Genomic DNA, 25,279 nt, shown 5'->3' with positions numbered 1-25,279 from the left:
TACACAATTGGTAAGTGGGAGACCTGGGGTTGCCACTTAGCCCGGATATTTCCTAGGGCCCTGACAGTCGCATTAACTTCCTCCTGACCATCCTTAAAGCCCTTTGCTCCAGGCATCCCCAGGCCCTCCCTGAACCTCAGCTTCCCCACCTGATACTTAGAGGTTGTAGGCTTGGGGTCCGAGGTCCCCTCCTCTGAGCCCTCCTGCATCCCCCCCCTGGGCAGGAGCACATAAGCCCCGCCCCCATCTGGCCTCTGCCCCCAAAGTCTCCTCCCGCCCTTTTCCCAAGTTGAGGGTCCCCAGTGGACCAGAGCCGGCCAAGAGCTTTTGGGGGTGTGAAGGAGTGGGAGAGGGAGGTGGAACCCCACGGTGGGGGTCCCGGCTGAGCCCTTGGTCTTGCGGCCTCTAGCCGCCCGGGGTGGAGTCAGGGGCGGAGCTAGAGAGGCCGGGCGGGCGTCTGGATGGGTAGGGACTCGGGAGAGACCCGGACCCGGGAGAGACTGGGGAGGGAGAGAGAGGGACGTGAGCCCAGAGACGCGGGCAGGGACGGGGGCGGGTCTGGGGCACAGCAGACCTACCCACTTGGGAGATTCCTGAGGCTGGGGGTCCAGGCGAGGGCGGGGCGGGCGGGAGGGCGGTGGCGGAGCCAGGCTCTGGGGCTGGCGGCAGAGCAGCCTCTCCGGGGATCCCGGTCCAGCCTGAGCGGGAGTCCCGCGGGCGGACAGACAGCGCTGCGGCCGGGGGCGCGCTGGGTACCTCCAGTGAAGAGGGCCTGCTTCGCGGCTGAGGGCCCCTATTCACCGGCCGGGGCCGGACGATCAGAAAAAATAACGTCTGTGCCTTCCCGGAGAGGAAAATGAAGCGGCGGGAGCGGCTCGGGCCACGTTCCCGGGCCCCGATGTCAAAGCTCCCCGGGCCCCGTCCCCTCCACACTCACATCCCGCCGCTGTGCGACCCCGGGCCGCGGCCTCTAGAGAAATGTCCCGGGGCAGGGGGCGGCGAGCTCCGCTCTGCAGCTCCACACACCCGCGTCGGAGAAGACGGAGGGGGGGCGGGGGCGGGAGAGGCCCAGGGAGGGCGCGGGGGAGGGAAGAGGCGCCCGGGCCGCGGGGTGGGGGGGGGAGGGGGAGCGGCAGACGCCGAGGCGAGGGACGCGCGCGGCGGGCGGCGGCTCCGAGAGGCGGCCGGGCGGGGGGCGCTGGAAGCCAGGCCGGCCAGGGGGGAATCCCAAGAGCTCCATGAAGTCTCCCCGGGGCCGCGGACGGGGCGCTGTCCTGGGGAGGCTGTCGGGGGATCCCCGACACCCATGGCTAGGCGGGGGCCGCGGCGGCGCGCTCGGAGTAAGTCGGGGTTGGGGGCCAGCGGCGAGGGGAGCGGGTTGGAGTTGGGTAGGGTGACTCCGGGCCTGACCGGGGCGGGCGGGCTGGTTTGTCTCGGTGTCAGTCAGCGGCTCCTCTTCGGAGCCCCGTGGAGCCGCCAGCCCCGCGCCGCTCGGCTCCGTGGCTTTTTTGGAAACTTGCAAATGTTTTCGTAGAGAGAAAAGGGGGAGGGGAGGGAGGGAGCGAGGGAGTGACCGAAACGGAGCTCGGGGCTGCTGGAAGAACGGAGGCCAAGGCCGGGGGAGCTAGAGACGGACTGACAGACAGGCAGAGAGACCGGGCGTCCCGGCCGCAGGCGCGCTCTAGCGGCGCGGGCGCAGGCGGGGCTCCGGCCGAGGATGGGGAGGGAGTGCCGGAGGCGGCCGCGGACGGGATGAGGATCAGAGGGGGCCGAGGGGCAAGGAGCTGGCGGCCCGATCGCCGAAGGGCTCAGTGTCTTTGCAAAGTTGGGATCGAGTACCCAAGCTGCACGCCCGGAGCTGCGCAAAACGCGTCCCCCCACCCCGCCCCCCTACTTGCGCTAGCCGCGGAGCTAAAAATAACAGCCCGTTCGCCCCCTGCAGACCGCGACCCCAACCCCTCCCCCGACCCCTCCCCCACTGGGCGTGGGGCAAAGCCACAGCTCCCAGTTCCCCAAAAGAAAAAAAAAAGAAAAGAAAAGAAAAGGCGGTGCGGGGGGAGAGGGGGGCGGGGGGCGGGCCGGGGGCGGGGGGCCCGGCCATATGGATGTGATTTCTCCTCTCCGAGGCAGACGGGCAGCTCCGCAGCTCTCGGCGCCCGCCCGCCGCCCGCCCGGCCCCCGGCTGCCTCCCTTCCTCCCTCCCTCTCTCTCCTTTGCGCTCGCTCCCTAGCCCTCAGCGCATGGGCCCCGCGCTGGGCCCCGGGGCCTCGGGCCGCCGGGCCTCCGGGGTCCCCTAGGCCCTGGCGTGGGCGGGGCAGCCCGGCCTGACGCAGCTCTGTACCCCACCACCACCACCACCAGGGCCGGCAGCGGCGGCTGCCCCGAGGGACGGGGCCCTAGGCGGTGGCGATGGGGGCCGCCCGGATCGCGCCCGGCCTGGCGCTCCTGCTGTGCTGCCCAGTGCTCAGCTCCGCATACGTGCTGGTAAGTCCCCCGCTCGCAGTCCAGGACAGGCTTCGGGCTTGCTCTGGGGTCCCTGGGCGGGGGCTGGGGGTGGGGGGAAGGTGTCCAGGGCTCAGAGGCTTGAGTTCCCCCAGTATCCTGAACTTTGGGTGGGCGTCCCCTCTGGCCCGGGATCCTCGGTGCCTGCTGTCTCTGGGATGTCTGAACTCTGGGTTCCAGATGCCTAAGACTTACCTATTTCTGAAGACTGGGTTGGGGTCCCAGGTCTGGAAATCTGTGGTTAGGGTCCTCCTATCTTCTGCTTCTCTGAGCATCACTGCTCTGTGTCTCCCTGGAAGATGACAGTGTGATCTAGCAGAAGATTAGGCTTTGGCCCTGATGTAGGGTCACACAGACTTTGCTCTGGGGTCCTCTGTTTTCTGCAAGTTTTGTTTGCAGTCTGGGACACAGGGCTGTGGGTCTGAGGTCAGGGGGTAGGATTTAAGGGCCCCTCAAGCTCTCACCTTCGCATGCACACACACATGCGTGCACTCATGCCCAGCTTCACCCAGACGGGAAGATGTCTGCCCAGGGAGGCGGGTATGGTGTGGCATGGAGGAGGGATGGAGCTCCCCTGAAGGAGACTGACCTCACAGAACACTCCCACAGGAGAAGCATGCTCCGGTGAGTGAGGAGACCCACATTCGTACCCTCCTGAGAGCAGAGGCCAAGAGGGGACCAGAGAGAGAAGAAGCGACAGACAGATAAGGTTAGAGAGAGAGAAGAGACAGAGACAAAGAAGATGGGGGTGAGAGCTCCCCAGAGCAGGAGGAGTAGATAGACCAAGAATAGCGAAGAAAAATAGGGAGAGACTGGCGGAGGCCAAGAGCTGGAGACAAAGAGCTGAGTACCCTCCTCAGACTGGGCCAGGGTCTGGGGACCATTTCCTGGGGAGTCAGTCAGATCCCACAGCAGCCCTGTCCTGGGGGAATCAGCAATTGCTGAGGAGACTGTCTGCCTGTGTCTGACTTCAAGACCCCCCGCTGCCTCCCCCTCACCTCCCAGGTGCGGCTATTTGCCATCTAGAGACACAGGCAGGCAGCCTTCCCCTGACCAGCTCCCTATCCAGGTGGAACCCCAGGCGGGAAGGCAGGAGCTCTTGGATTCCTCCAGCTCTGCCAATGCCTGTGTAACCTTGGGCTATCCTTCTCCACGCCTCAGTTTCCCTATCTGTAAAAAGACACCAAGAAGGAAACATTTGCCTAAGAATCCCTTGATCTGAGGCTCTCCTCTCCTCTGCTGGCCTCAGTACACCCCATTCACTGTTGTCCATGCCCACACAGCATGGCACCCCAAAGCCAGAGACATCGCCCCATACAAGGATTTGTTGATAAGGAAACTGAGGTTCAGAGACTATCAGCACCCAGTGCAGGGATGCTCCAAACTCTGGTGAATGCCGGGGCCCAGAGCCATTTCCCCAGCCTCCCCTCAGGCCAGGCTTACCTTTCCCAGGGCCCCTTCCAGGGTGTGTGAGCATAGCCACTGTGCAGAGCCAGCCAGTGTGGTCTGCGTGCACACATGTGTGCAAGTGACTGTAGAGGAATAGACAGGGTGATGGGCGTGGGTGACCTGTGAGTATATCTGTGTGTCGAAGCAGGGCTCTGTGGGACTCAGCATGGTATTCTCTGGGTCTGCGTAAGTGCGAGTGTCTGAGACCTTGTGTGAGCTCACGTGTGTCTGAGGCTGCGGTCTGCACATGACTTGTAGAAGCATAGTTATGCATGTGTGTGTGTGTTTGTGGTCACATGTGCATCCAGGTCTATTGTTTTCTTGTTTTTATTCAATAAATGCTTCTGTAGTGCTGTCTGCTTGCCAGAAACTGTTCTAAGCACTTTACAATATTAGCTAGTTTAATCTTTCCAACAATCCTCTGAGAAAGGTTCTGTTATTGTCCCCTTTAACTGACCTTCACACAACCGATATGACCATTATTTGTTGCATGTCAACAAGTGCCAAGCCCTGTGCCTCTATGAGGGACCCACACTGATTTCCAGGGAAGCTGAGGCACATGCAGAGAATTTGCCCAGCTTAGCCCTGGCCCAAGGCTGAGGGTAGGAAAGGAGGAGGGATGCCAGGGCTGGGTCTGCCCTGGGACCTTGTTGAGACATCTATGGCTGCACACTCAGGCCGTGAGTGCAATGAACCTTCCGTGGCTCCGGGGATAGAGGATATGGCCTGAGGGTCACCCAACACCCTGTAGGCCCCCTGGCCTCAGCTGGAGCCAGCAAGAAACTGAGTCTGCCAGCTCCCTCTCCTAAACCCAGGGGATACTGCTTCCACCCTCAGCTGATGGACCCTGTCACCAAACCAATATGCTGCCTGCCCAGCTGGCCCCAGGACCAGGCTCACATCATCCTCCATGAGGGAGGGACCTCATGGTTGGAGGACCAACAAGTGTCCCACTGGGAGGACACTGGCTGTGGCCAGACTCAGCTGGTCCATCTTGTGCCTTACAGAAAACAGTAGCTGTGAGGTTGGGAGTCAGGTGGGCTGGAGTTTGGAGGAAGGGATGGGCCCACAGACTGTGAGTGGGAGGAAACGGGTGGTCTTATCCTTGGGGATGCCTCATCCTAAGGACACCCTCAGCATGCACGCTTGCGAAGGAGAAACTGCAGTGGGAGAGGCTGAAGGTCAGCGTTGTGGGGTTGGGAGGCTTAGAGTGTAGAGATATGACCTCAGGGTCAGACTCAGGAGAGATTGGGGTAGGTGGGACCCAGGGAACCCTTCTCAGCAGGCTCCAAGGGCAGCTCAGCCAAGGGGCTCACTTTTAAAGACAGGAAGGAACCAACACGTATTGAACAGCGGCCATCCCCGGATTCTGACCTAGAAATGGTCACAGATATTTTCTCATTCCAGCTGTTCATCCACCCATTTTATGGGAAAGGGCCCTGAGGGTCACACAGTGAGTCTGTGGCAGAGGTGGGATTTGAACCCAAGTCTTCAGACTCCTGCACTGAGCGTCTTCCTCCAAAGCAGGTTGAGGGCTTATGCTGGCAGGAGATCCCTATGTCCCACTTAGGTTTTCTTTGTCTTCCTTTTCTCTCTTTCTTTTTTTTTTTAAGTAGAATCCTTTGGTTATTTTACTTTTATTTTCTTATTTTAATTTCATAACTAATACTGGAATATGTTCTTTCTTATAAAAGAGTCAAGTAATACGGATTAAACAGAAGTTATCCTTGATTACTCCCAAACCCATTCCCTATTCTAGAGAAAGCAATTTTAAACAGTGTGGGTGGGGGATGTCCTCCCAGATCCTTTTCTGTATATTTCCAAACAGGTACCTTTTTGTGTGCATATAAAGTAGATAGTTTTATTCTGTCATTTGCTCTCTGTTTGTTTTTATAAATTTATTTATTTAATTTATTTATTATCTTTGGCTGCATTGGGTTCGTTGCTGTGCACAGGCTTCAGTAGTTGTGGCTCACGGGCTCTAGAGCGCAGGCTAGGTAGTTGTGGCGCACGGGCTTAGTTGCTCCGCGGCATGTGGGATCTTCCCGGACTAGGGCTCGAACCCATGTCCCCTGCATTGGCAGGCGGATTCCTAACCACTGTGCCACCAGGAAAGCCCCTCTATTTGTTTTTTAGTAAATGATAGCAGTTTGTAGATAGGGCTCTGCCATGTGCATTTTTCTACTTACAGATGTGTCTTGGAGATCTTCATGTCAGTGAATATAAATCTTTTTAAAGGCTGCATAGTGTTCCAAAACCTGAGATTCATTAAGCAGTCCCTAGGAATGTACGTTTAGATAGTTTCATGTGTGTTTGTATGAGTGTGTGTGTGTGTGTGTGTGTGTGAGAGAGAGAGAGAGAGAGAGAGAGAGAGATTCCAGATGGTGGCAGGGAAACTCCTTGAAGTGCCTTCTCATGTCCTTGTGTGACCATTTCCCTGTAGGATATTTCTAGATTCTGTCATTGCTGGGTCTGAGAACATGCATATTTTTTATTTTAATAGATATGGCCACACTGCCCTCTAAAAAGCCTGTGTGGGTTTGTACTCAGCACTAGGAATGACGGAGGAGGTCTCTTCCCCACACCCTCTGTCTCACAGGGTAGCCCGAAGATTCTTTTCCTCACCTTGGCCATGGTGTCTCTTGCCATTTTAATATGCCAATTACCAGTGAGCTTTTGGACTTTTACATTGGCTTATTGTCCATCTTCTAAGAGCTTGCTCAGAGCCATTACCCATCTTTCTACGGGTTATTTGTCTTTTTCGTATTGATTCGTTGAAGCTTTTTATATCACCTGCCCTTAAACACCTCCACCCTCCACCCCAGCTCTGGGAGCTGCCTGTGGACAGAGCAGGAGGAGGGGGGCCGAGCCCCCCCGGGTTTTCTTCGGAATGTTTTAATGAGGCATCAAGAGGCCTCCCCCAGATTCCTGTTGTGGGCCTTCTGGGGACACTCCCTGGTCCGGCCACCACATCCGGAAGGCAGCTCTTTCAGAGAGCCCCCACGAAAAAGAAAGGGTGGAGTGGGGGGTTTGCAGATGCCTGAAATTGTCTGCAAAATATAGTGTGACTGGGAGAGGGTGCAAAGTTTTGCTCAGATTCTCAAAGACATCAGAAACCTCCAAACCTTTCAGAACCCCAACTCTGGGACCTGCCTTTTGCAGAGGTGAGACCTGGTAGGATTCTGTTCTGCTGACCAGGTTATGGTTAGGTTAGGTCATACCATCCTTCTGGGCCTTGGTCTCCAAGCCCAGGTAGAGGCCACTTATGAAGATCCACAGGGTCCTAGCAGCCAACTCTGCCATCCCAGGCTCCATCCCACTGCCTGCCCTGAAGGCCTCCACGCTGGCCAGGATGAGAGGCGTCACAGTGCCTCCCCCCAGCCCCTCCCAGCCCCGAACACAGGCAGCCTGTTCAGGAAGGCCAGGCGGAGGGGAGGAAAAGTCAGCACTTGTCAGCCATGGCGTGGTGGGGCAGGAGCGTCCCCGGCAGGGAACCCGTCCCAGCCTGCTCAGGCCAGACAGACAGACAGAAGGCAGCAAGGGCAGGGAGCAGTGCCTAGCCAGCCGGCATGGGAGACATCGAGGGGTGGCAGCACAGGTCCCAGTAGTGGGACCTGGAGAAGAGGGGCAGGAAGGCCAGGAGGTCACGAGGGGGTCTCCTGTTAGCCAAGGTTTTCTCCTCCTGGCTTTTCTGAAGGTACAAACTCTCCTCCCTCCTAATACGAGGGTGCAACTGTCCTCTGCCCAGTTAGAGCTGAGCACAAGCTGCCATCACCCACGCCATCACCACCTGATCACCTTTAAGTCTGCGTCCATTCCTGAATTACCTTTGTGGAAGCTGCCTTAGGTGCTCTGCAAAGAGGCTCTTGCTTGACACAGTGAAAGACAGAATCCAGAAGAACTCTGTGGAAAACTGGTATTGAGGCTGTCACTAGAGGACCCACGTGGCGGGGTACTTCCTCCTTTCTTTCCCTTCCTCTGGGGTTGTTGCTTCAGTATCAAGCAGACCTTAGCTCCATTCCTGGCCCCCTTCTTTCGAACTGTACTCTCGCCTCAGTGGCCTCATTCGTAAGATGGGGATGTTGAAGGAGATGTGGTTAAAGCTCCGGGGGCAATGGCTGTTGCCAACATGTAGAGGGGCTTTCGTGGGGTGGGAGACACCGGTCACATCCAGGGATGAATGTTGGTAGATCTGCTTTCTCTAGAGGTGAGCAAGAAGCCAGCAGCTGTCTTCCGCTGGGGGAGCAGGCTGACGCCAGTCAGAGCGATAGATGAGATGACCCAAGAGGGCATCCTGAGGCTGACACCAAGCAGTAGAAGGAGCCTCTTTCCCAGAGACAGAGGTGTCAGCAGCTGAAGAAGGATCCCTTGTATTTCCTCCTTTGTTTTGCCTGGAGGAGGAGAAAGTAGGCATGTCTGGGATCACAGACAGCAAGTGTGTGGAATTTGGCAGTTAGGAGAGGAACTGAGAGGAGTGGCCCTCATTTGGTCAGTGGCACGAAACTGACTCTCCACCACCACTGTCACCATCACACCTCCATCACCATCATTAGCCTTGACATCGCCCCACTCACTGTCTTCACCTCCACCCCCACTGCCTCCATCACTGTCATCTGCAGCTCCAACACCATTCTCAGTGGGGTCTCCCTGGGAGCTGAGTTAGGAGGAGCTGCTTGCCCCCTGGCGGGAGGGGTACTGAGCAGATGGCTTTTCTCTTCCTTTGAGCTTCTGAACTCAGGAAATGAGAAGCACATCCGGGCTTCTTGACCACACATTACTTTCTCTCTGAGACAGCAGCTTCTATGTTTGTAGATAACATACTGGCTTCCAGCCCGCATCTGCACCCTGCCTGTGGCCCCACAAATACCAGCCCTAGGCTCCCAGGCCACTTCTCTCCCTGCATGTTCACAAACTGCAGATCACGCACATGTGTGCACACAGGAAGGTTCCACGTTGGAGGGTTGAACATGGGGAGAGTGCTACAGCCGAGCCCTCCAATGGTTAGGTCAGGGGAAGTCAGCCCTAACCCGAGACTGTAGGAGGGGCGTGGGAGGAAGAGGGGTTCGGGACACCTGGCACCAGGGCTAGGTGACCCTATCAGTGGTGGGTATGGACTAACTGACCCTTGGCCATGACCCAGCTCCAGGTCCCTCAGTCCTCATCTGTGAGACCCGAGATGCACAGACTCTCTGGATCTAAAATGATACAAGTCTGAGTCCTCCTTACCAGGAGCTAGGCCAGGAAACACTGAACTCTGCGGGGGGAAAGGGGCTGGTCGGGGAGGGTGCAGCGGATGGAGTGGCCAGGCCAGGAGGAGAATCAGAGCTCTCAGCATTTTCTGCATCACTCCATTAGAAAAGACCTCACTCAGGGCAGAGGCAGAGGAGGGGCCCTCTTGCCCCTTAAGCCCAAGTATGGGGGTCTGGCAGTGACCCTGAATCTTAGTGTGAGTCCAGGGTGGATCCAGAAATGCAGGGAGTTATCGGGGTGTCCTTTCACCCCAAAAGCTGGCCAGGCAGACCTCACCTGCAGGCCCTCCTGTACCCCCTGCTCCCAATCCTCCTTGGAGTCCCACCACCCACCTGCTCCTCACTGTGGCCCCCTGGTTTAGTCATCTACTCAGACAGTCTCCCCCTGCCTCTCTGGGTCCTGAGCCTGGGGGCACCCATGGTGCCCGGCAGCACAGTGGCCCATAGCCAGAGGCGGGGAGCCATGACTTGGTGCTGCTGCTGACCCAGTGGTAATAATAGCAACCAGCTTTTTGTGGGCCCCACCTCTGCCCAAGCTTTTCATACAGGACCTCATTTAACCCTCACAACAGCCCTATTATTATCTTGATTTTACACATGGGAGACTGAGGCACAAGGGTTAAACAGCTTTGCCAAAGATACAAAGTCAGTCAGTGGTGGAGACAGGATTCAAGACAGGATTCAAGATGCTGATGGCAGCATCTCCTTAGATGAGGAGAGGGTGCAGCTGGAGGGAGAGGTGATGGACGAATTCCAGGCAGGGGAGCTGTACTCTAAAGCAAGTGGGGATGCCCTTGGTGTAGAGCTGCCCTCCACCCCTTGGGAAAGTGCGTTCTTGACTCCTTGGCTTGAATCCTTCTTGCTGCAATGGCAGTTCTGCCATGATTGGGTGACAGAGAAATGGGGCGTACAGTCCAGGGAGGCCAGAGATGGTGCCACCGTCCCTGTGGGTGAAGGAATCTGGGGGCTATCTGGTGCCTGAAGCACATGCCCCTCTCCTGGGCATTCCCAGACCCACCGGGAAATGAGACTCCAGAAAAGAGGGTGTGCCTCCTCTTGGCCACAGAGGGCAGCAGTAGCAGTAGGTGGCGGCTGAGCAGATGCCTTGGGCCTGTGATAGGGGGTGTGGGTCAGTTCCTGGTCGTCACCCAGCTGCACACCTGTCTGTCTGTCAGTCTGCCAAATGGGCAGTTTTCAACCCATGGCTGCATGCCTTTAGCCTAGGCCATCAGCCGTAACCCTCAGAGGGTCACATCAGTGGGCTAGTCTGCCTATCGGGAGGGCTGGTGTGCCAGACTTTGGCGACTGGTGGAAGCCTGTCAGCCACGCAGGAGCTTTTCCTCAGCTGGAAAAAATCTGGTGATTATCTGTTCATCTTGAAAGAGATGAAGGTGGGCAGAAGGAGGAAGGGGTGGTGGGGAAGGGGGCATGCTGAGGGAGTAAGGATAAGATGATAGGAAAGGTGGTACTGACCGTGGTTATGGGGCTGGTGGCAGTGATGGTGCTGATGTTGCCTTTGGTGGTAATGGTGCTGGTGGGGATGGCAATGCTGGTGGTAATACTGGAGGTGGTGGTGATGGTCACGGTGGTAATCGTGCTGGTGGAAACAGCACTGGTGGTGGTGATGGTAATGATGTTCTACCAGTTGTGATGGTGATGATGGTGGGTATACCGATGGTAATAGTAGTTAGTGCTCATGGGGGTAATGGTGGTGCTGCTGCTGCCGCTGCCGGTGGTATCGGTGGTATTGGCGGTGGGCGGCGTGGTTGTGTTGGTGGTGTTGGTTGTGGTGGTGATGGTGGTGGTGGTTACTGACAGAGGTACTAGTTGCAGTAATGGAAATGGAGGTGAAAGGGTGCTGTAGTGGGGGTGGGATGGGCAGGGCAGCTACCCAGGGATCAGACCCCTCAGCAGCTTGGATCCCCAATGCCAGAGGCACAAAGAGAACTTCAGGTTAGTCTTGGAGCCCCCTGGATTAGGGAAAACCCTAGTTGTCCTCCCTCAAGCCCCATCTCCCCAGGGCTACTTCTGCCCCAGCCTGCTCAGCCTTAGCTGCGGGTGGGGGAAGTCAGAGGAGCTGTAGGGGCCAGCAGCAAGCACGTGGGAATCTCTCCAGCAGTTCCCGGGCATTGGGTCCAGCTGAGATCTCAGGGTCCAACTCAGACGCCAGTGATCCGCGAAAGCACGGACACCCACAGACATGCAGGCTAATGAGCAACCGTATCACACACTCGCAGACACACACACGCGGACCTTTGCCCAGAAACATAGGTACACGTGCATGTTCACAGACACCTCAGGCTCACGTCCCAAATGTGCGTGCTGGACGATCCCCACGTGAGAATATACAGAGACAGGGGCACACACGAGTGCACACACCAGCCAGACAGCATTGTGCGCGGCCACTCAAGGCTGTGCCGCCACTCACACGCAAAGACGCGCACGCGCCTCTGCTAAGTGAAACCAGCAGAACCCAATCCCAGCCGAGCCAACTGGAGACTCCTTGGCCCTAGAAGCCCTTGCTGCTGCCACCGAGAGACTCGGTCAATTAACTTCTCCCTGCAGCGGTCTCCCTGACCCTCCCGGCGGCTGCCCGCCCCCGCATAATGGGGCCCGCCCCTTCCCCCCACCTCCACCTCCCTCCCCTGCCTCCTCTGGGCTCTCCCACCCTCCAAAGCTCCGCTCAGACTGAAGGGACCGGGCCCTGACAGGGGATGTCTGAGGGGATGCAGCTCTGCCTGTTGGAGGTCTAAGGGAACCAGGCTCTGTCCTGGGGGTCTGCGGGGACATGGCCCTGACTTGGGGGTGAAGGTGGGGTCTGAGGGGATGCATTAACCTCTTGTGGGTCCCACTCATGGGAGTGGCTGGGCTTGGGCACACTGAGTTTTTCCCAGGGCGGGATGCTGCCTTTACCCCCTGACTTCCTTCCAACCCTAAGTCAGGGAAACAGAGGCTCAGAGTGAGTCCCATCTCACCCCCACCTCCGTGACGTTCCTGCTCCCTTCCTTAAAATGATGCCAGTGAATCCTCGTGGGTGGCAGCCAATACCCAGGGTGTACATGCTGGAAGGAAAGAAAGGAAGGACATTCCAGGCAGAGGGAACAGCGGGAGCAAAGGCCGGTCCACATCATCAGAACACAGGGTCTACTTGGATGTAGGGAAACTTCCAGATAAGCAATGGATGTGGGTGACTCCCACCCACAGCCTGCACAGGAGTGCCCCGCCCAACCCAGACCACTTGCCAGCAATTTCTCCATCCTCTCCCTCTTGGGACCTCAAGGGTGGGAGGAGTTGAGGCACTCTCCATTCACGGGGAAAGCACTGACTGGGGAGAGGGCCAGGATGGAAATTGGTGACTCCCAAGGTCCCGAGGGCACTAGGACTTGAAGGAATCCAGGCCCCGTTTCTTTCCCCAGAGTTCACCACCCCTTATCCACCCCCTCTCCACCCAGGTCCCCAATAGACAGCCAGGATCCTGTGAGGATCCACCCTGGGACATTCCATCCCTTTCCCATGTACCCCTGGGGAACAGACTGGACAGAGAATATCAGTGGCTGCAGCCTATGGGGTTACTATCGGGCAAGCAGGGGACAGCACCCCTCCCCCTTTTTTCCCTATGGTGGGGCAGGCCCTTCCCCTTGAAGCCGAGGCTTCCCGTCTGTACAATGGAGCTACATAAGGCAGATTTCCCGCATTCTTTGGAAAGGGGGGGGGAATCCCTCAAGGAGGTTGGGATAGTTGTGGAGTCTGCCGCTCTGCTGGGAAGTCCTGCCTGCAATCTGACCTTCGGCTTGGTAGGTGGATGCAGATGACGTCATGACCAAAGAGGAGCAGATCTTCTTGCTGCACCGTGCCCAGGCCCAATGTGAGAAGCGGCTCAAAGAAGTCCTGCAGAGGCCAGGTGGGGGCGGGGCTAAAGGAGGAGGGTCTGGGGGCAAGGTCAGGAGACAGAGGGGCCAGAGGAAGGTGGGAGTCCAGGATGCAGATCCAAGTGGCACCAAGGGAGGGTAGGTCCAGGTAAAGTGGGCCAGGCCAAAGTGAGGACCAAAAATGGGGTGAGTCAGGTGAGATTAAAGTCAGCAGGCTCAGAGATGCACTGAGCCTCCCCTCCCAGGGTGGGGATAGGAGGTTACGGAGGCAACTACTGACTGAATTACCTCGAACTGGTTTAGATCTAGTGAGGCACGCCACGATCAGGAGCACTGACGAGGGCTCCAGACCCCGCTGGAGTGGGCTGGGACAGCTTCCTGCAGGAGGAGGAGCTACCCAGTGCAGGTGCAGAAGGAAGAATAGGTCTTTGAAAAAGGCCCCCTGGGCAAAGGGCAAGGCAGAGGTGTCCAGGGTCAGGAGAATGGGGCTGGAAGGGGAGGAGAATAGAGGGATACGGATGGGTTTCTATGTCAGTCACATCCACTGTCCAGTAAAGGGTTCTTGATGGGGTAGGAAGGCTTCCTTCTACCAACACAGCATCTCCATGGGACCCCTGCCATGGTGAAGCTGGGAGGGGCACTCACCTGACCTCACAGCTCCTGCCCCAGTCTCAAGCTGGTCTCTTCCTTGAGTCCCTTTCCTGGAAGCGGAAATGGAGCTTCATTAGCAACCATCCAGGCCTCTGACTTCTGTCTGATTAATCTCCTCAACCTGGAAGAGGCCCAGACCCCACCTGACTGGCAGGGAAGACAGCTTCCTCCCCTGCGCTGGCCCTCAGACTGCTGGGAGGGGATGCTGATGTACACCCAGGACGCAAGCACACAGTGACGTACCCTGGAGCCCACAGACTTTGCTCCCCTTCACAGGGACTGACATGGTCTCTGCAGTCACAGCCCTGCCCACACTGGCCCCGCCGGTGGCTCCCTGCTCCCCTGCCCCAGTCACATCAGGGTCTGGGCAGTCCTGAACCCAGCCGTCTTTCTGGTTGTGGAAGCATGGAGGCACCTCCCTCTGCCCTCTCTTTGTTCACGATGGAGGCCTTCCCTTCCCACTCTACCTCATCCTGCTACCCCCACCCTACTGATGCCCCAGGGTGCAGGCAGGAAAATGGGCACAGCCATTCTATCCCAGCCCAGGGTGTCTGCACTCAGCTTCTCATTGTTGCCACAAACCCCGACATGGGAGGGCCAGGGGGCCTTGGCTTGGGCTGTAGCTGAAGGTTAGATAATGAGGAAGACTTTCAGCAAGGAAGAGAGACCTCAGGCATCTCTCCAGTGGAGGGAAAGGCCAGGCCCCATCTCAGATGGAGAGTCTCCAGGGTCCCTTGTGGAAGCTGTGAACCCCTTACTTGGGTATCCTAGGGCAGGGGATGGGGTAGGTGGGCTCATCTGTCTTCCCTTGACAACTGCATCTTGCTCTTGTCTTTCGTACCACCAGCTTCTCGACCTACACAGCGCTCTGGCCGGGATTCATTTTCACTGTTTCACCTCTGTTGACATCACCACTACTGTCTACTTTTGCCATGCGCCCCCTGGTGGGGCCTTCGCCTCCTGCGTGGGCTTTGGCTGTGACTCCTGGGTCAGACATTTCTGCCCGGATTTACCGCTCAACCCACTCACTAGTTGATCCCACACCTGAATTGTGTTCGTTACCATTTGAACCCCTTGTTTACAGTCTCCATGCCGACTGATTACTTCTGCACCTGGCAAGCACTTTACAGTTTGTAAAGCACGTCCCTACCTGTCATCAGCCTAGGTGTCAGCAGGGCAGGGGACAACCCCCATGGTACAAAGGGGGAGTCTGAGGCAGGAGGGTACCCTGGGTCTTCTGCTGTAGTGCTGTCAACAGCCATAACTGGCCTAATTTCTCCAGCTGACATAATGGAATCAGGCAAAGGATGGGCATCTGCATCCACATCAGGGAAGCCCAAGAAAGAGAAGGCATCTGGGAAGCTCTACCCTGAGTCTGAGGAGGACAAGGAGGTGTCCGCTGGCAGCAGGCACCGAGGTATGTCTGTGCTTCCATGCATCCATCTGAGACCGACTCGGACCCACTTGCCCCACGGCTCCACAGCCTTCATGTGAGCTCATGCTCCTCGGCTCTTGTAGGAGGGGAGGTGCTAGGAGGAGACTCAGCCCAGGGGGCAGAGTGTGGAGGGGGCAGGCAAGCTGGATGGACTAGGGCCCCCAGGAGATGTGGGCAGAGAATTTGACTGCACACCTCAGGGGTGGACCCAGGGCTGTGGCCCCTCCCATGGAGAGAGATGACAGAGAACCCAGGAGACAGAGGGGCAGGGAGAGGCTGGGAGAGACCCAGAGACAAAGAGAGGCAGGAAGAGACAGAGAGGGGACCAGGAGGCACACACTGGGACTGGGACTCAGGGTGTCATAGGAGGGTGCATCAAGACACATAGTGGGGTTGGCCATAGAGACAGAGCAGGACAGAAGGGCGGCTGTGAAGGGGTGGGGCCAGACAGTGGGACAAGGAGGGCAGAAGAGAAGAGGAGGGAGATGCGGGCTGCATTGTCCCTCAGGGAGGTAAGGAGAGACAAACGCAGAGCCCAGGCTGCAGCCACAGGGCCAGTTTGAACCGGCTGGGTGGGCAGCAGATTCCAGATGGGCCACATCTGGGAGGCTGTGGTCACCCTGTGGCTCCCCAGGGATCAGAGGGAATTGTGGGCCTGGCCAGGCGGGGCTGGGAATATGGTGCCCAGGACAGAGAGCCTTTCACCAAGCCGGGGTGGGTCTAGCCATCAAGGCAACCTTCCAGGGTGGCTGGAGAGTCCTGTGGTTGGAGCCCTGCAGGGGGAAGAAGGAAGCTGGGAGTGGAAAGTGGAAGATTCAGGGGCTGGAGACGCTCCAAGGTCACTTAGCATCTCTGCTGTGGGGCTGGAGCCCCAAAGTGGGATGTGTCTCCCTGCCTTGAATCCCACAGTTAGCACTTAGATTGGGGGGATTATATGTACCCCCACAAGTGGTCACCAGAGTCTCACAGCAGGTGCTCAGGGCGGGTCTTGGACAGTGGTGGAAGTGCATATCAATCCCAATTTCCCAATGAAGAAACTGAAGTGCAAAGAGAGTAGACACCTGCATGAGGTGGGCAGCTCTTCAGGAGTCCGGCTGGCACTGGAAACTAGACCTTCTTCCTCTAGTCCATGGTCCCTGGGCAAGGAGCACATAGGAAACATTCTCAGCTGAGGGACAGTTAGTCTGGGAACTTGCTCTTCTTTAGGGACACCTGGAAGGTGGGACCAAGAACAGAGAGAAAAGAGAGAGGCCTGGCTAGGGGCTGAGCACCAGAGGAGGGCAGGGCCCCGGGCTGTATGACCTTGGTAAATCACTCGCCTCTCTTGGCCTCCACCAGCCAATCTAGAAAATAGGACCATTACCAGCACCTGCATAGAGGGTCTGAGGGAATTCTATGAGGCCAGGTGGCTGTAGGGCACAGTAGGGAGTAAGGGCTCAATACATTCCCTCCAGAATGCTCCAGGCCTGAGTTCTCCAGTCTTGGGGCACACCTATCCCTGAGGGAGCCAGAGACCACAGGTGTGTTTATTCCTCTGGGTCACTAACCATGGATCTGACTGATGTCCCCCACCTGTTCTGTCTATCTCCGTGGTCACAGGGCGCCCCTGCCTGCCAGAGTGGGACCACATCCTGTGCTGGCCGCTGGGGGCACCAGGTGAGGTGGTGGCCATGCCCTGTCCCGACTACATTTATGACTTCAATCATAAAGGTAAGGCGGGCTGGAGTAGGGTGGGGACCACAGGGATGTCAGGACTTGGAGCTCAGGGCTTCAGTGGTGCCAGACCTCTCTGCCTGCCCTGACCCTCCTGTGGACCTGCAGGCCATGCCTACCGTCGCTGTGACCGTAATGGCAGCTGGGAGCTGGTGCCAGGGCACAACCGGACATGGGCCAACTACAGCGAGTGTGTCAAGTTCCTGACCAATGAGACTCGTGAACGGGTGCGAGGCTTCCCCCTCCCTAACCTGACCCGTGTAAGGCCACCCCACTCCACTGGTGACCCCTGAACCTAGTCCTGACTCATCTAGCAACCTTAAAGTGGCCTCTGACCCTTAACCTGATGCTCACCCCAGTCCCAGGGCTCTGACAGTAACTCCCCACCTGCACAGGAGGTGTTTGACCGCCTGGGCATGATCTACACCGTGGGCTACTCCGTCTCGCTGGCCTCTCTCACCGTGGCTGTCCTCATCCTGGCCTACTTTAGGTGGGCGGGGCGAGGAGTGGGTCGGGGGTCTGGGGTGGGGAGGGGACGTGGTCGGGGAGGGGCCGAGGTGGGGGGCGTGGGGCGTGGCCAAGGGCGTGATTGGACCGGGCGGAGGCATAATGTCTCTCTTCCGCTCACTGTACCCCTGCACACCAAGCGCCGCTTCGTGCCCTCCCGCCGCGTGTCCCCGTGCCCCCACCCACGGTGTTGTCGCGCGCTCCGCAGGAGGCTGCACTGCACACGCAACTACATCCACATGCACCTGTTCCTGTCCTTCATGCTTCGCGCCGTGAGCATCTTCGTCAAGGACGCGGTGCTCTACTCCGGCGCCACGCTTGATGAGGCTGAGCGCCTCACGGAGGAAGAGCTGCGCGCCATCGCCCAGGCACCGCCGCCGCCCGCCGCCGCCGCCGGCTACGTGAGTGCCCCCTCCGGCGGCCCGCGCCCGCCCGGGGCCCCTAGCCACCAATGGCTTCGCGGGAGCCCCACCCACCCTGCGGCGCCTCGGCCCTCGCCCCCGCCTGTCTCCTGCAGCCACGCGCTTCAGGCCACTCACACCCACCTCTCTGCGTGCATTGCACCTCTCAGCCCTGCTTCCAGGCCCTGTTGCCCAGAGCTTTGTGAGTGTTCCCCCTCCCCGCACTTTCATCAACACTCCTGCCTCGGCCCCGGACCACCAGTCACCCCACCTCTTCACCTTGATCCCCCACCCCCGTCGTCCGTGCCCTCCTGCCTGGGCAACATCGCCTCCACACACACCCCTCAGCCCCTGCCCTTGGTAGAGCCTGTCCCTTCCTCACCAGCTTGACTAGCACCTGTCGTATCTTACCAGCACCCCCTCCCACTGCCCATCCCTCAGCCCAGCCCAGCCCTCCCCAGATGCAGGTCCTGCTTTCTGGCTAACACCAGCTGGTCTCCTAGGTGGGCTGCCGGGTGACTGTGACCTTCTTCCTTTACTTCCTGGCTACCAACTACTACTGGATTCTGGTGGAGGGGCTGTACCTGCACAGTCTCATCTTCATGGCCTTCTTCTCAGAGAAGAAGTACCTCTGGGGCTTCACGATCTTCGGCTGGGGTACGCAGGCACGCAGGCAGTGAGGTGCAAGCAGGGTGGGACCATGGGCAGCAGGGTCAGAGAGTGCCACTGAGGGGAAAGCACCCATACAGCGTATCCTGTGCCGGATGTGGGGCAGCAGGTGGTGAGCCGTCTGTGACTGACTGCCCCCCCCACCCCAAGCTCAGGGAACAGGGCTTGGCCAAGGGTTAGGGTTCACTTGGGGTTGTCTCAGCCTGGAGTTGGGGCTCACCTGGAGGCAGGTTCACCCGGGGTTGAGGCTCAGCTCAGGAGAGGGAGGGGGGGACTCTCAGGTCAAGATTCCACTCAGGATCAGAGTGGATCTTGGGTCAGAGGTCAGCCTGGGGCTGGAGTTGGAAGGCAGCTATTCTCACCACTGTATCACCACTGCTGGGGCTGGAGTTGGGATCTGGAACGCTCCCTCTACCCTGAGCCCCACTTCTCCACCAGTCCCCACGCTGCATGGAGCTGTCCATGCTTCTGCCACCCTGCCCACAGGGTGCACGGCCCAGAACTGCAGGCCTTGGCTCTAGCATCATCTAGGCTTCAGCAGCTCCTCTGCAGAATGGGTTGCTGGGGTTCTGCACTCCTCCCCCCACAGGCTGTGGGATCGAGTTACCAATAATTGTCCATTATTGTTGGCAGCTCCAGAGCTTGGCCAGGCTCCGGGGCAACTGGCCAGACTGCAGAAGGGTAGGCTGGGTGGCTGGAGCCCTCCCTGCGCTCAGCACCTAGAGGCCCTCACATCAACAGCCATAGCCTCCCTGCCCTTTGGTGGACACTCTGACCTTGACCTCATCCATGGCAAGCCCCAGAGTTGCAGGCTGATGTGGGCTCTGGGGCTAGAGGGTATCAGTGTGGGCGAGAAGCACACAGATAGGGGAACACAGAGAACTTTGTGGCACAGGAATGTCACAGCTCCTTTCCTTGCATAAACCCAGGTCATGCCCTGCCCTTCCCAAGGGTACCCTGGGCCTAGAATGAAGTGTGTGGGGGCAGAGGGTGGGGATTTGGGCTCATTCCTAGAGGCAAAACTCACTCAGAGGTACCATGTGCCATCTGAGTTGGCTTGGGCCTGGGCACACTGAGATTTCCCTGTAGCCCTTTATCCATCCTGGAACAACAGCACACCCTATCCAGCCTCATCCACGGGGCTAGGACTTTGTAAAGGGTGGCAGTGCTGGAATAGAAAACCCGTGATGATAAGCTCCCTCCCTCACAGGGAACCCCTAGCCCAGAGCAGCACCCTTTAGGGGAGAGGAGGGCAGAATGGACTGGGTGTGGATAAATTAGTGATACCTTATTCACCAAGTGCCCAGCAGGAGTGCATGTGTGGTACAAGATGCGGAACCAAGATGAGGGCAGAGGGCTGAACAGGGTCGTGAGGGCTGGAGCCCTGAGGGGAGGCTGTGCGGACAGCAGGGCAGCACATGCAAGAGTAGGGCTCTGTCACCAATTAGCCCATGTGCCCAGGGTGAGGGGGGTCAGGGACAAGGGTGGGCTAAGCTGGGGGTCACCAGGGATGAGGGGAATGGGACTGGCAAGGTGGGCTGAGGAGAGAGACATCATGGACAGTCCCTCACACACTGTCTCCCTCTGTGCCCACAGGTCTGCCTGCCATCTTCGTGGCTGTGTGGGTCAGTGTGAGAGCCACCCTGGCAAACACCGGGTATGTCCAGGTGGAGAAGTGGGCAGGAGGCTCTGACACAGGCCAGAAACACCCCTGCTACCCTCTTCCTCTGTAGAGCACGTGAGGGGCACCTCCTGTACCCTGGCCCTGAGTGGCCCAGTTTCGGGAGTTTTCAGTTCAGCTTCAAGCTGGGTACCCGCTCAGGGTCAGCGGAGGCTACTTCAGAAGGGACCTCTGAGGGTGGCCTCAGGCCTGGCCATATATGACACTCCCCTGTCCTGTGCTCTTGGTGGGAGTCGGGGGACAGCTAATGTCGGAGCAGACCAGCTCTGGAGCCTCCCTGTGGGAAGGCTCAGGTTGGGAACGGCAGGGGGTGGGGGCTGATGCCTCAACCTCCCCCAGGTGCTGGGACTTGAGCTCCGGGAACAAGAAGTGGATCATCCAGGTGCCCATCCTGGCCTCCATTGTGGTAAGCAGGGGTGGCCACAGACCTGGGTCGGGGTATGGACCGTGGGTCCCAGTGACCAGCCCCTGACAGGGACCTATAGAGGCTTCCCTGGACCCCAGGGTTGGAGCCACAAGGCCCAAGAAGCAGCTGATCCCCACCCGGGTCCACATGGGGAAACCAAGGGCCTAAGGAGCCACCTGCAGACACAGTGGCAGAGCAGAGCCTGTGCAGGGTCATGGGTCCCAGAGTCCTTGCCCCTCTCTGCTAGGGTGCAGCCTCCAGACGCAGCCCTCCCTCACTCCCACAGCTCAACTTCATCCTCTTCATCAACATTGTCCGGGTCCTCGCCACCAAGCTGCGGGAGACAAACGCTGGCCGGTGTGACACGCGGCAGCAGTACCGGTGAGCCACACGCACCATGCCCAGGCTCCTCAGAGTTCAGGGGTCATCCAACACCAGCACCATGTACAAAAGCAGACAGAGGCTCCACGAATGAGCCTGTCTCAAGGAAGGACTCAGCTCCTGACTCCCTTGCTGGCCCTGCCAGCAGTGATGGGATCTTGCCTGGCTTCTGGGGGCACCCCAAAGCCAGGCTGGGCCTCTTGGCGCTAGGCCCTGCACTAGAGCTGGGGTCTGGGCAGGACAAACCCAGACTTCTCCTCAGAGAGCTGGTCGCAGGGAGTCTGAGAGACAGGTGGGCAGTGGGTGGCCTTGAGAAGGCGGAAGCTTGACTGAAACCTGAGGAGGGACCTTGGGATACCGAGGTAAGGCCACGGGGGAGTGGGGGAGTGGGGGAGTGCCTGCAGAGGGACCAGCAGGTGCAAAGGGCCCTGGGACAGGGCGACATAACTTATGGTCCACTCTGGGACACCTCAGAATCAAGGGGCCCTGTTAACACTTTGCTGAGAAAACAAAGTGTCATTGGCTCAGGTGAACTGGGTTCCCCCACTGGCTGCCAGAGCCTCGGGCCTTTTAGTGGCTTCTGGAGCCTGGGGTTGGCAGGTCGGGGTACACAGCGCCTGTTGAGGGGGAAGTGGCTCCACCCTGACCCCCCTGCCCTGCTGGCCCAGGAAGCTGCTCAAATCCACACTGGTGCTCATGCCGCTCTTTGGCGTCCACTACATCGTCTTCATGGCCACGCCATACACCGAGGTCTCAGGGACGCTCTGGCAAGTCCAGATGCACTACGAGATGCTCTTCAACTCCTTCCAGGTGCGCAGCCCTGTCTGAGGGTGAGGGGCGGGTGGGGTTGGGAAGGCTGCTTCCACCCTCTCCAGATGCAGCTCTGGGCCCTGACCCAGTACCCTCTCTCCACAGGGATTTTTTGTCGCCATCATATACTGTTTCTGCAACGGCGAGGTAAGCGGTGGGCCACGCTGGGGCAAGGCAGGAAGGACGCAGAAGTGCCGGGGGAGGGTGGGTGGAATTTCCTGGTGGTCCGGTGGTTAGGACTCCGTGCTTCCATTGCAGGGGTCCCGGGTTCGATCCCCGGTCGGGGAACTAAGATCCCACAAGCCGCAAGGTGCGGCCAAAAATAAAAAAAATTTTTTTAATTAAAAAATGAAAAAGAAGTTCCGGGGGTTCCCGAGTCCTGTCCCTTCATTCTTCTGCCTGGTTCTTACTCTTTTCCTCCAAGAACATCCCTGAGGACGTTCTGAAGGCAGAGAGAAGTCTTTCCAGATGATTCAGGCTGAGGATGCGCTAGGATTTGTGGGCAAAGCCAAGTATCTTCCCAGCCCCACGGTTGAATCGGTTGAATCGTCTGTCATCCAGATTGAACACTCATCCACCCTTGGGGTCATTTGAGCTTTCTAGATTCTGGGTGTGTCAACTGCCTGCAGCCAGGCGCCATGTTCTGAGAATGACGGGATTCTTCTTGGCCTTGAAATTTTCCAGTAACAGCCTGCGCCTCTTTACATTCAGTGCTGAGTGTTGCAGGGGCAGGGATGGGGGCACCGCTGGGGTTGGGGACATGTGGCAGAGGGGTTAGGGGCACACCTGACCACCCACCCTCCTCCTGCCATCCCAGGTACAGGCTGAGATCAAGAAATCCTGGAGCCGCTGGACATTGGCACTGGACTTCAAGCGCAAGGCACGCAGCGGGAGCAGCAGCTACAGCTACGGTCCAATGGTGTCTCACACAAGTGTGACCAATGTAGGGCCCCGCACGGGACTTGGCCTGCCCCTCAGCCCCCGCCTGCTGCCTGCTACCACAGCCAATGGCCACCCCCAGCTGCCCGGCCACACCAAGCCAGGGTCCCCAGCCCTTCAGACCACACCACCTGCCGTGGCCGCTCCTAAGGACGATGGGTTCCTCAACGGCTCCTGCTCGGGGCTGGATGAGGAGGTGTCTGCACCAGACAGGCCACCTGTCCTATTGCAGGAGGAATGGGAGACAGTCATGTGATTGGGGACCCGAGGGTTGGACCTGTGGACATAAGGGTGGACAAGCGGACCAAGAGACAGGTTGTTGGACAGTTGCCCACTCAGGACTGGGGCTGGGAGGATAAAATAGGAAAAATAAAAAAAAGGAAAAGGAAGCAGCGTGTGGCTTCCTGTGGTCTGAACTGGGCACCTATTCCAGGAGGGGAGGAGCTGGGAGCCATGGGGGTGTTCTTGGTCTTACCTCAGGAGGGGGTCTAGGAACCATGGGCCAGTCCCTGGGGGGGTCGGGACCCAGCCCGGCAGAAAGGGCCTGAGAGAGGCCCCTGTCTAAGCCTAGAGAAGCTCAGGTTTGCTGGGTCATCAGCACCCCAGTGGCCCCATGCAGGAGGAGGGCCCCAGCCTTTCCCTGTCTCCAGCTGTCACCTCGGCTGCTCCCTACACTTGTACACAGGCTCCACGGGCACCCAAGCTGCCTTTGGCCCAGGCTGAGTCCACAGACCTACTCACCCTGAAACACTCATATTGGCCACCTCTAGGACAGAGCTATGTCTTCCTTTCAGACTGGGTGCCCCCCAGGACAGAGTGGAGCCTCTCCTCTCAAACTGGATTTCCTCTAGAACATGGTTTAACCTCTTCCCACAGACTGAGGACCTCTTCCACCCCATGACAGGGCTGTGTTTACTCCTCAGACTGGATACCCCCAGGACAGAGCTGTGTTCATCCTTCAGACTGTCCCCCCCGCAGAGCAGCGCTATGCTCACCCCTCACGCAGACCAGGCACCCCCCAGGACAGGGCTATACTCACCCCTCAGACTTGTTACCACCTTCCCTTTAGATGAACCCCCAAGACAGAGCTGTGCTTTCCCTTTGAACTAAATGCCCCCAAGACATGCTGGGTACCCCCCTCAGGTTTGGTGATCCCAAGCAGGGCAAGGTTCCCCCATATCCACTTGGATACCTCCTCCCCAAGGGCTGGCCCTCCTTCCTCAGGATTTTTGCACCCAGTCCAAGGCCAGGCCTCCCCCTTTAGACTGGGCAGCATTTGCCCCCTTGACTGGATGTCCAGGATAGGACTGGACCTCTTACATCAGTCTAAGCTCCTAGTCCAGGAAAAGGTCTCCTCCCTTAGACCTGGAGCTCCTGGGCCAGGGCCAGCCCCCCCACTCAGAGAGACCCTGAGCCCCACCTGGGCCATCCAGGGTTGGCAGAGGAAGTGGGAGCTCTCAGAGGGCCTGGCAGGCAGTCAGGACCCTGTTTGCCTTGAACAGGGGCTGGAGCCAGGTAGTCATTTCTCCCTTCAAGGCCTCACAGCCCAGCCAAGCCGCAGGGAACACGTAAACACCAGCCGAGCCGGGCGGCAGGCAGGCAGGGAGGAGGAGCCCAGAAGACCCTGACTCATCAGCCTCCTTGGCCACGGCGTCTGGACACCTCATGGTGCTGCTCTAGATTCCAAGTCACGCCAGTAAGATGAGCTCCAGCTCCCACCTGTCTTGGGCATGAAGATAGGCCCGGCCTTTTCTGGCCTGTCTCCCCGCAGCCCAGGCTGAGGACCTCTGAAGACCCATGGAAGCAATGTACCCTGCTGGGGGCTCCTAGAACACAGGCCAGGCTTCAAGAGGAAGCTTCAGCTCAGAGCAGGATCGAGAGGGTCCAGGGGTCCAGGGTCATAGAAGAGAGGCCTCTAATGACCCACAACATGCCAGCCTGTGGAGAAGTGGGGCCCATGTGTCAGCGGAGAGTGAGCAGGCTTTGACAGTCCACTCCCATTACCACTCAACCTGGGGTGGAGGTAGGACAGAGGACAGAATGAGGGGGAAGGGGACTGAGTTCCCTGGAAGATGAAAGGGACATGACCCAGTCCAGCGGTCTGATCAGAGCCTTGTTCAGACAGTTTGTGAGGGAAAATGGACCTTCCTTGGGGGAAGAAGGGGACACAACCCTGCTCTGAGGGCGGGTAAGGAGACATAGAACTTCCATGGGTGTTTGAGGGGACAGAGCTCTACTCTGAGGGTACAGGAGGGGACAATGAACCTCCTGAGGGGGTCTCAGGGGACACAGTTCTGCTCCGAGGGTACCTGAGGGGACAAAGCTTGCCCTGTGTAGTCTGAGACACAATCCTTTCCTGAGGGCACATGATGGGACATGGACCTTCTGTGGGGGCCTGAGGAGACACAGCTCTGCTCCAAGGGCGCATGAGGGGACATGGACCTTCCATCATAATCTGAGGGGACTCAGCTTTGCTCCGAAGGTGCGTGAGGGGACAAGAACTGCCCTGTATGGTCTGAGAAGAAACCATCCTTCCCTGAGGGCACGTGAGGGGACATGGACCCTCCGTGGGGCTCTCAGGGGACACAGCTCTGTTCCAAGGGCATGTAAGGGGACA

The 25,279-nt window shown here is 58.5% G+C and overlaps 2 protein-coding genes and 1 long non-coding RNA gene across 4 annotated transcripts in view; 1 reads left to right on the top strand and 2 right to left on the bottom strand.

The window, feature by feature from the left end:
- Window positions 1-13,688, bottom strand: part of LOC132527074 (uncharacterized) — a 27,946-nt gene extending 14,258 nt beyond the window's left edge. The window contains exons 1-5 of the long non-coding RNA XR_009542843.1: window positions 13,358-13,688; window positions 12,176-13,088; window positions 10,674-11,023; window positions 7,779-8,342; window positions 2,698-2,794 (exon numbers count right to left, since the gene is read on the bottom strand). This is a non-coding gene — a long non-coding RNA (uncharacterized LOC132527074). The remainder of the gene's footprint in view (window positions 1-2,697; window positions 2,795-7,778; window positions 8,343-10,673; window positions 11,024-12,175; window positions 13,089-13,357) is intronic.
- On the top strand, window positions 445-25,279 carry PTH1R (parathyroid hormone 1 receptor). Of its 2 annotated transcripts, none has more exons than XM_060162134.1 (15): window positions 445-465; window positions 2,362-2,484; window positions 12,999-13,101; window positions 15,003-15,137; window positions 16,755-16,865; window positions 16,977-17,095; window positions 17,264-17,358; window positions 17,584-17,776; window positions 18,280-18,433; window positions 20,042-20,102; window positions 20,466-20,532; window positions 20,819-20,913; window positions 21,582-21,723; window positions 21,829-21,870; window positions 22,541-25,279. In XM_060162134.1, exons 2-15 carry the CDS (start codon window positions 2,410-2,412, stop codon window positions 22,916-22,918), a joined length of 1,770 nt encoding a protein of 589 aa, XP_060018117.1. In that variant the 5' UTR covers window positions 445-465; window positions 2,362-2,409; the 3' UTR covers window positions 22,919-25,279. The 2 variants fall into 2 exon arrangements, with proteins under 2 accessions (XP_060018117.1, XP_060018116.1); XM_060162133.1 differs by lacking the exon at window positions 445-465 and adding an exon at window positions 1,200-1,340.
- The window catches only part of CCDC12 (coiled-coil domain containing 12), a 65,702-nt gene continuing 61,870 nt past the window's right edge, over window positions 21,448-25,279 (bottom strand). Inside the window, exons 9-10 of the transcript XR_009542842.1 lie at window positions 22,794-22,885; window positions 21,448-22,469 (exon numbers count right to left, since the gene is read on the bottom strand). The gene's annotated coding sequence lies outside the window, so the exon portion shown is untranslated. The remainder of the gene's footprint in view (window positions 22,470-22,793; window positions 22,886-25,279) is intronic.

This window comes from Lagenorhynchus albirostris, chromosome 10 (assembly GCF_949774975.1).
Source record: "Lagenorhynchus albirostris chromosome 10, mLagAlb1.1, whole genome shotgun sequence".
NCBI classification, from domain to species: domain Eukaryota; kingdom Metazoa; phylum Chordata; class Mammalia; order Artiodactyla; family Delphinidae; genus Lagenorhynchus; species Lagenorhynchus albirostris.
This window is presented reverse-complemented; position numbering and strand designations above follow the sequence as displayed.

What these genes read in the sequence shown, in the direction of transcription:
- PTH1R (XM_060162134.1), top strand. Translation starts at nt 2,410, where the DNA reads ATGGGGGCCGCCCGGATCGCGCCCGGCCTGGCGCTCCTGCTGTGCTGC. An exon ending in CCATCCTGGCCTCCATTGTG is followed by an intron (nt 20,533 to 20,818) that starts GTAAGCAGGGGT and finishes TCACTCCCACAG; the next exon opens with CTCAACTTCATCCTCTTCAT. An exon ending in ACTGTTTCTGCAACGGCGAG is followed by an intron (nt 21,871 to 22,540) that starts GTAAGCGGTGGG and finishes CTGCCATCCCAG; the next exon opens with GTACAGGCTGAGATCAAGAA.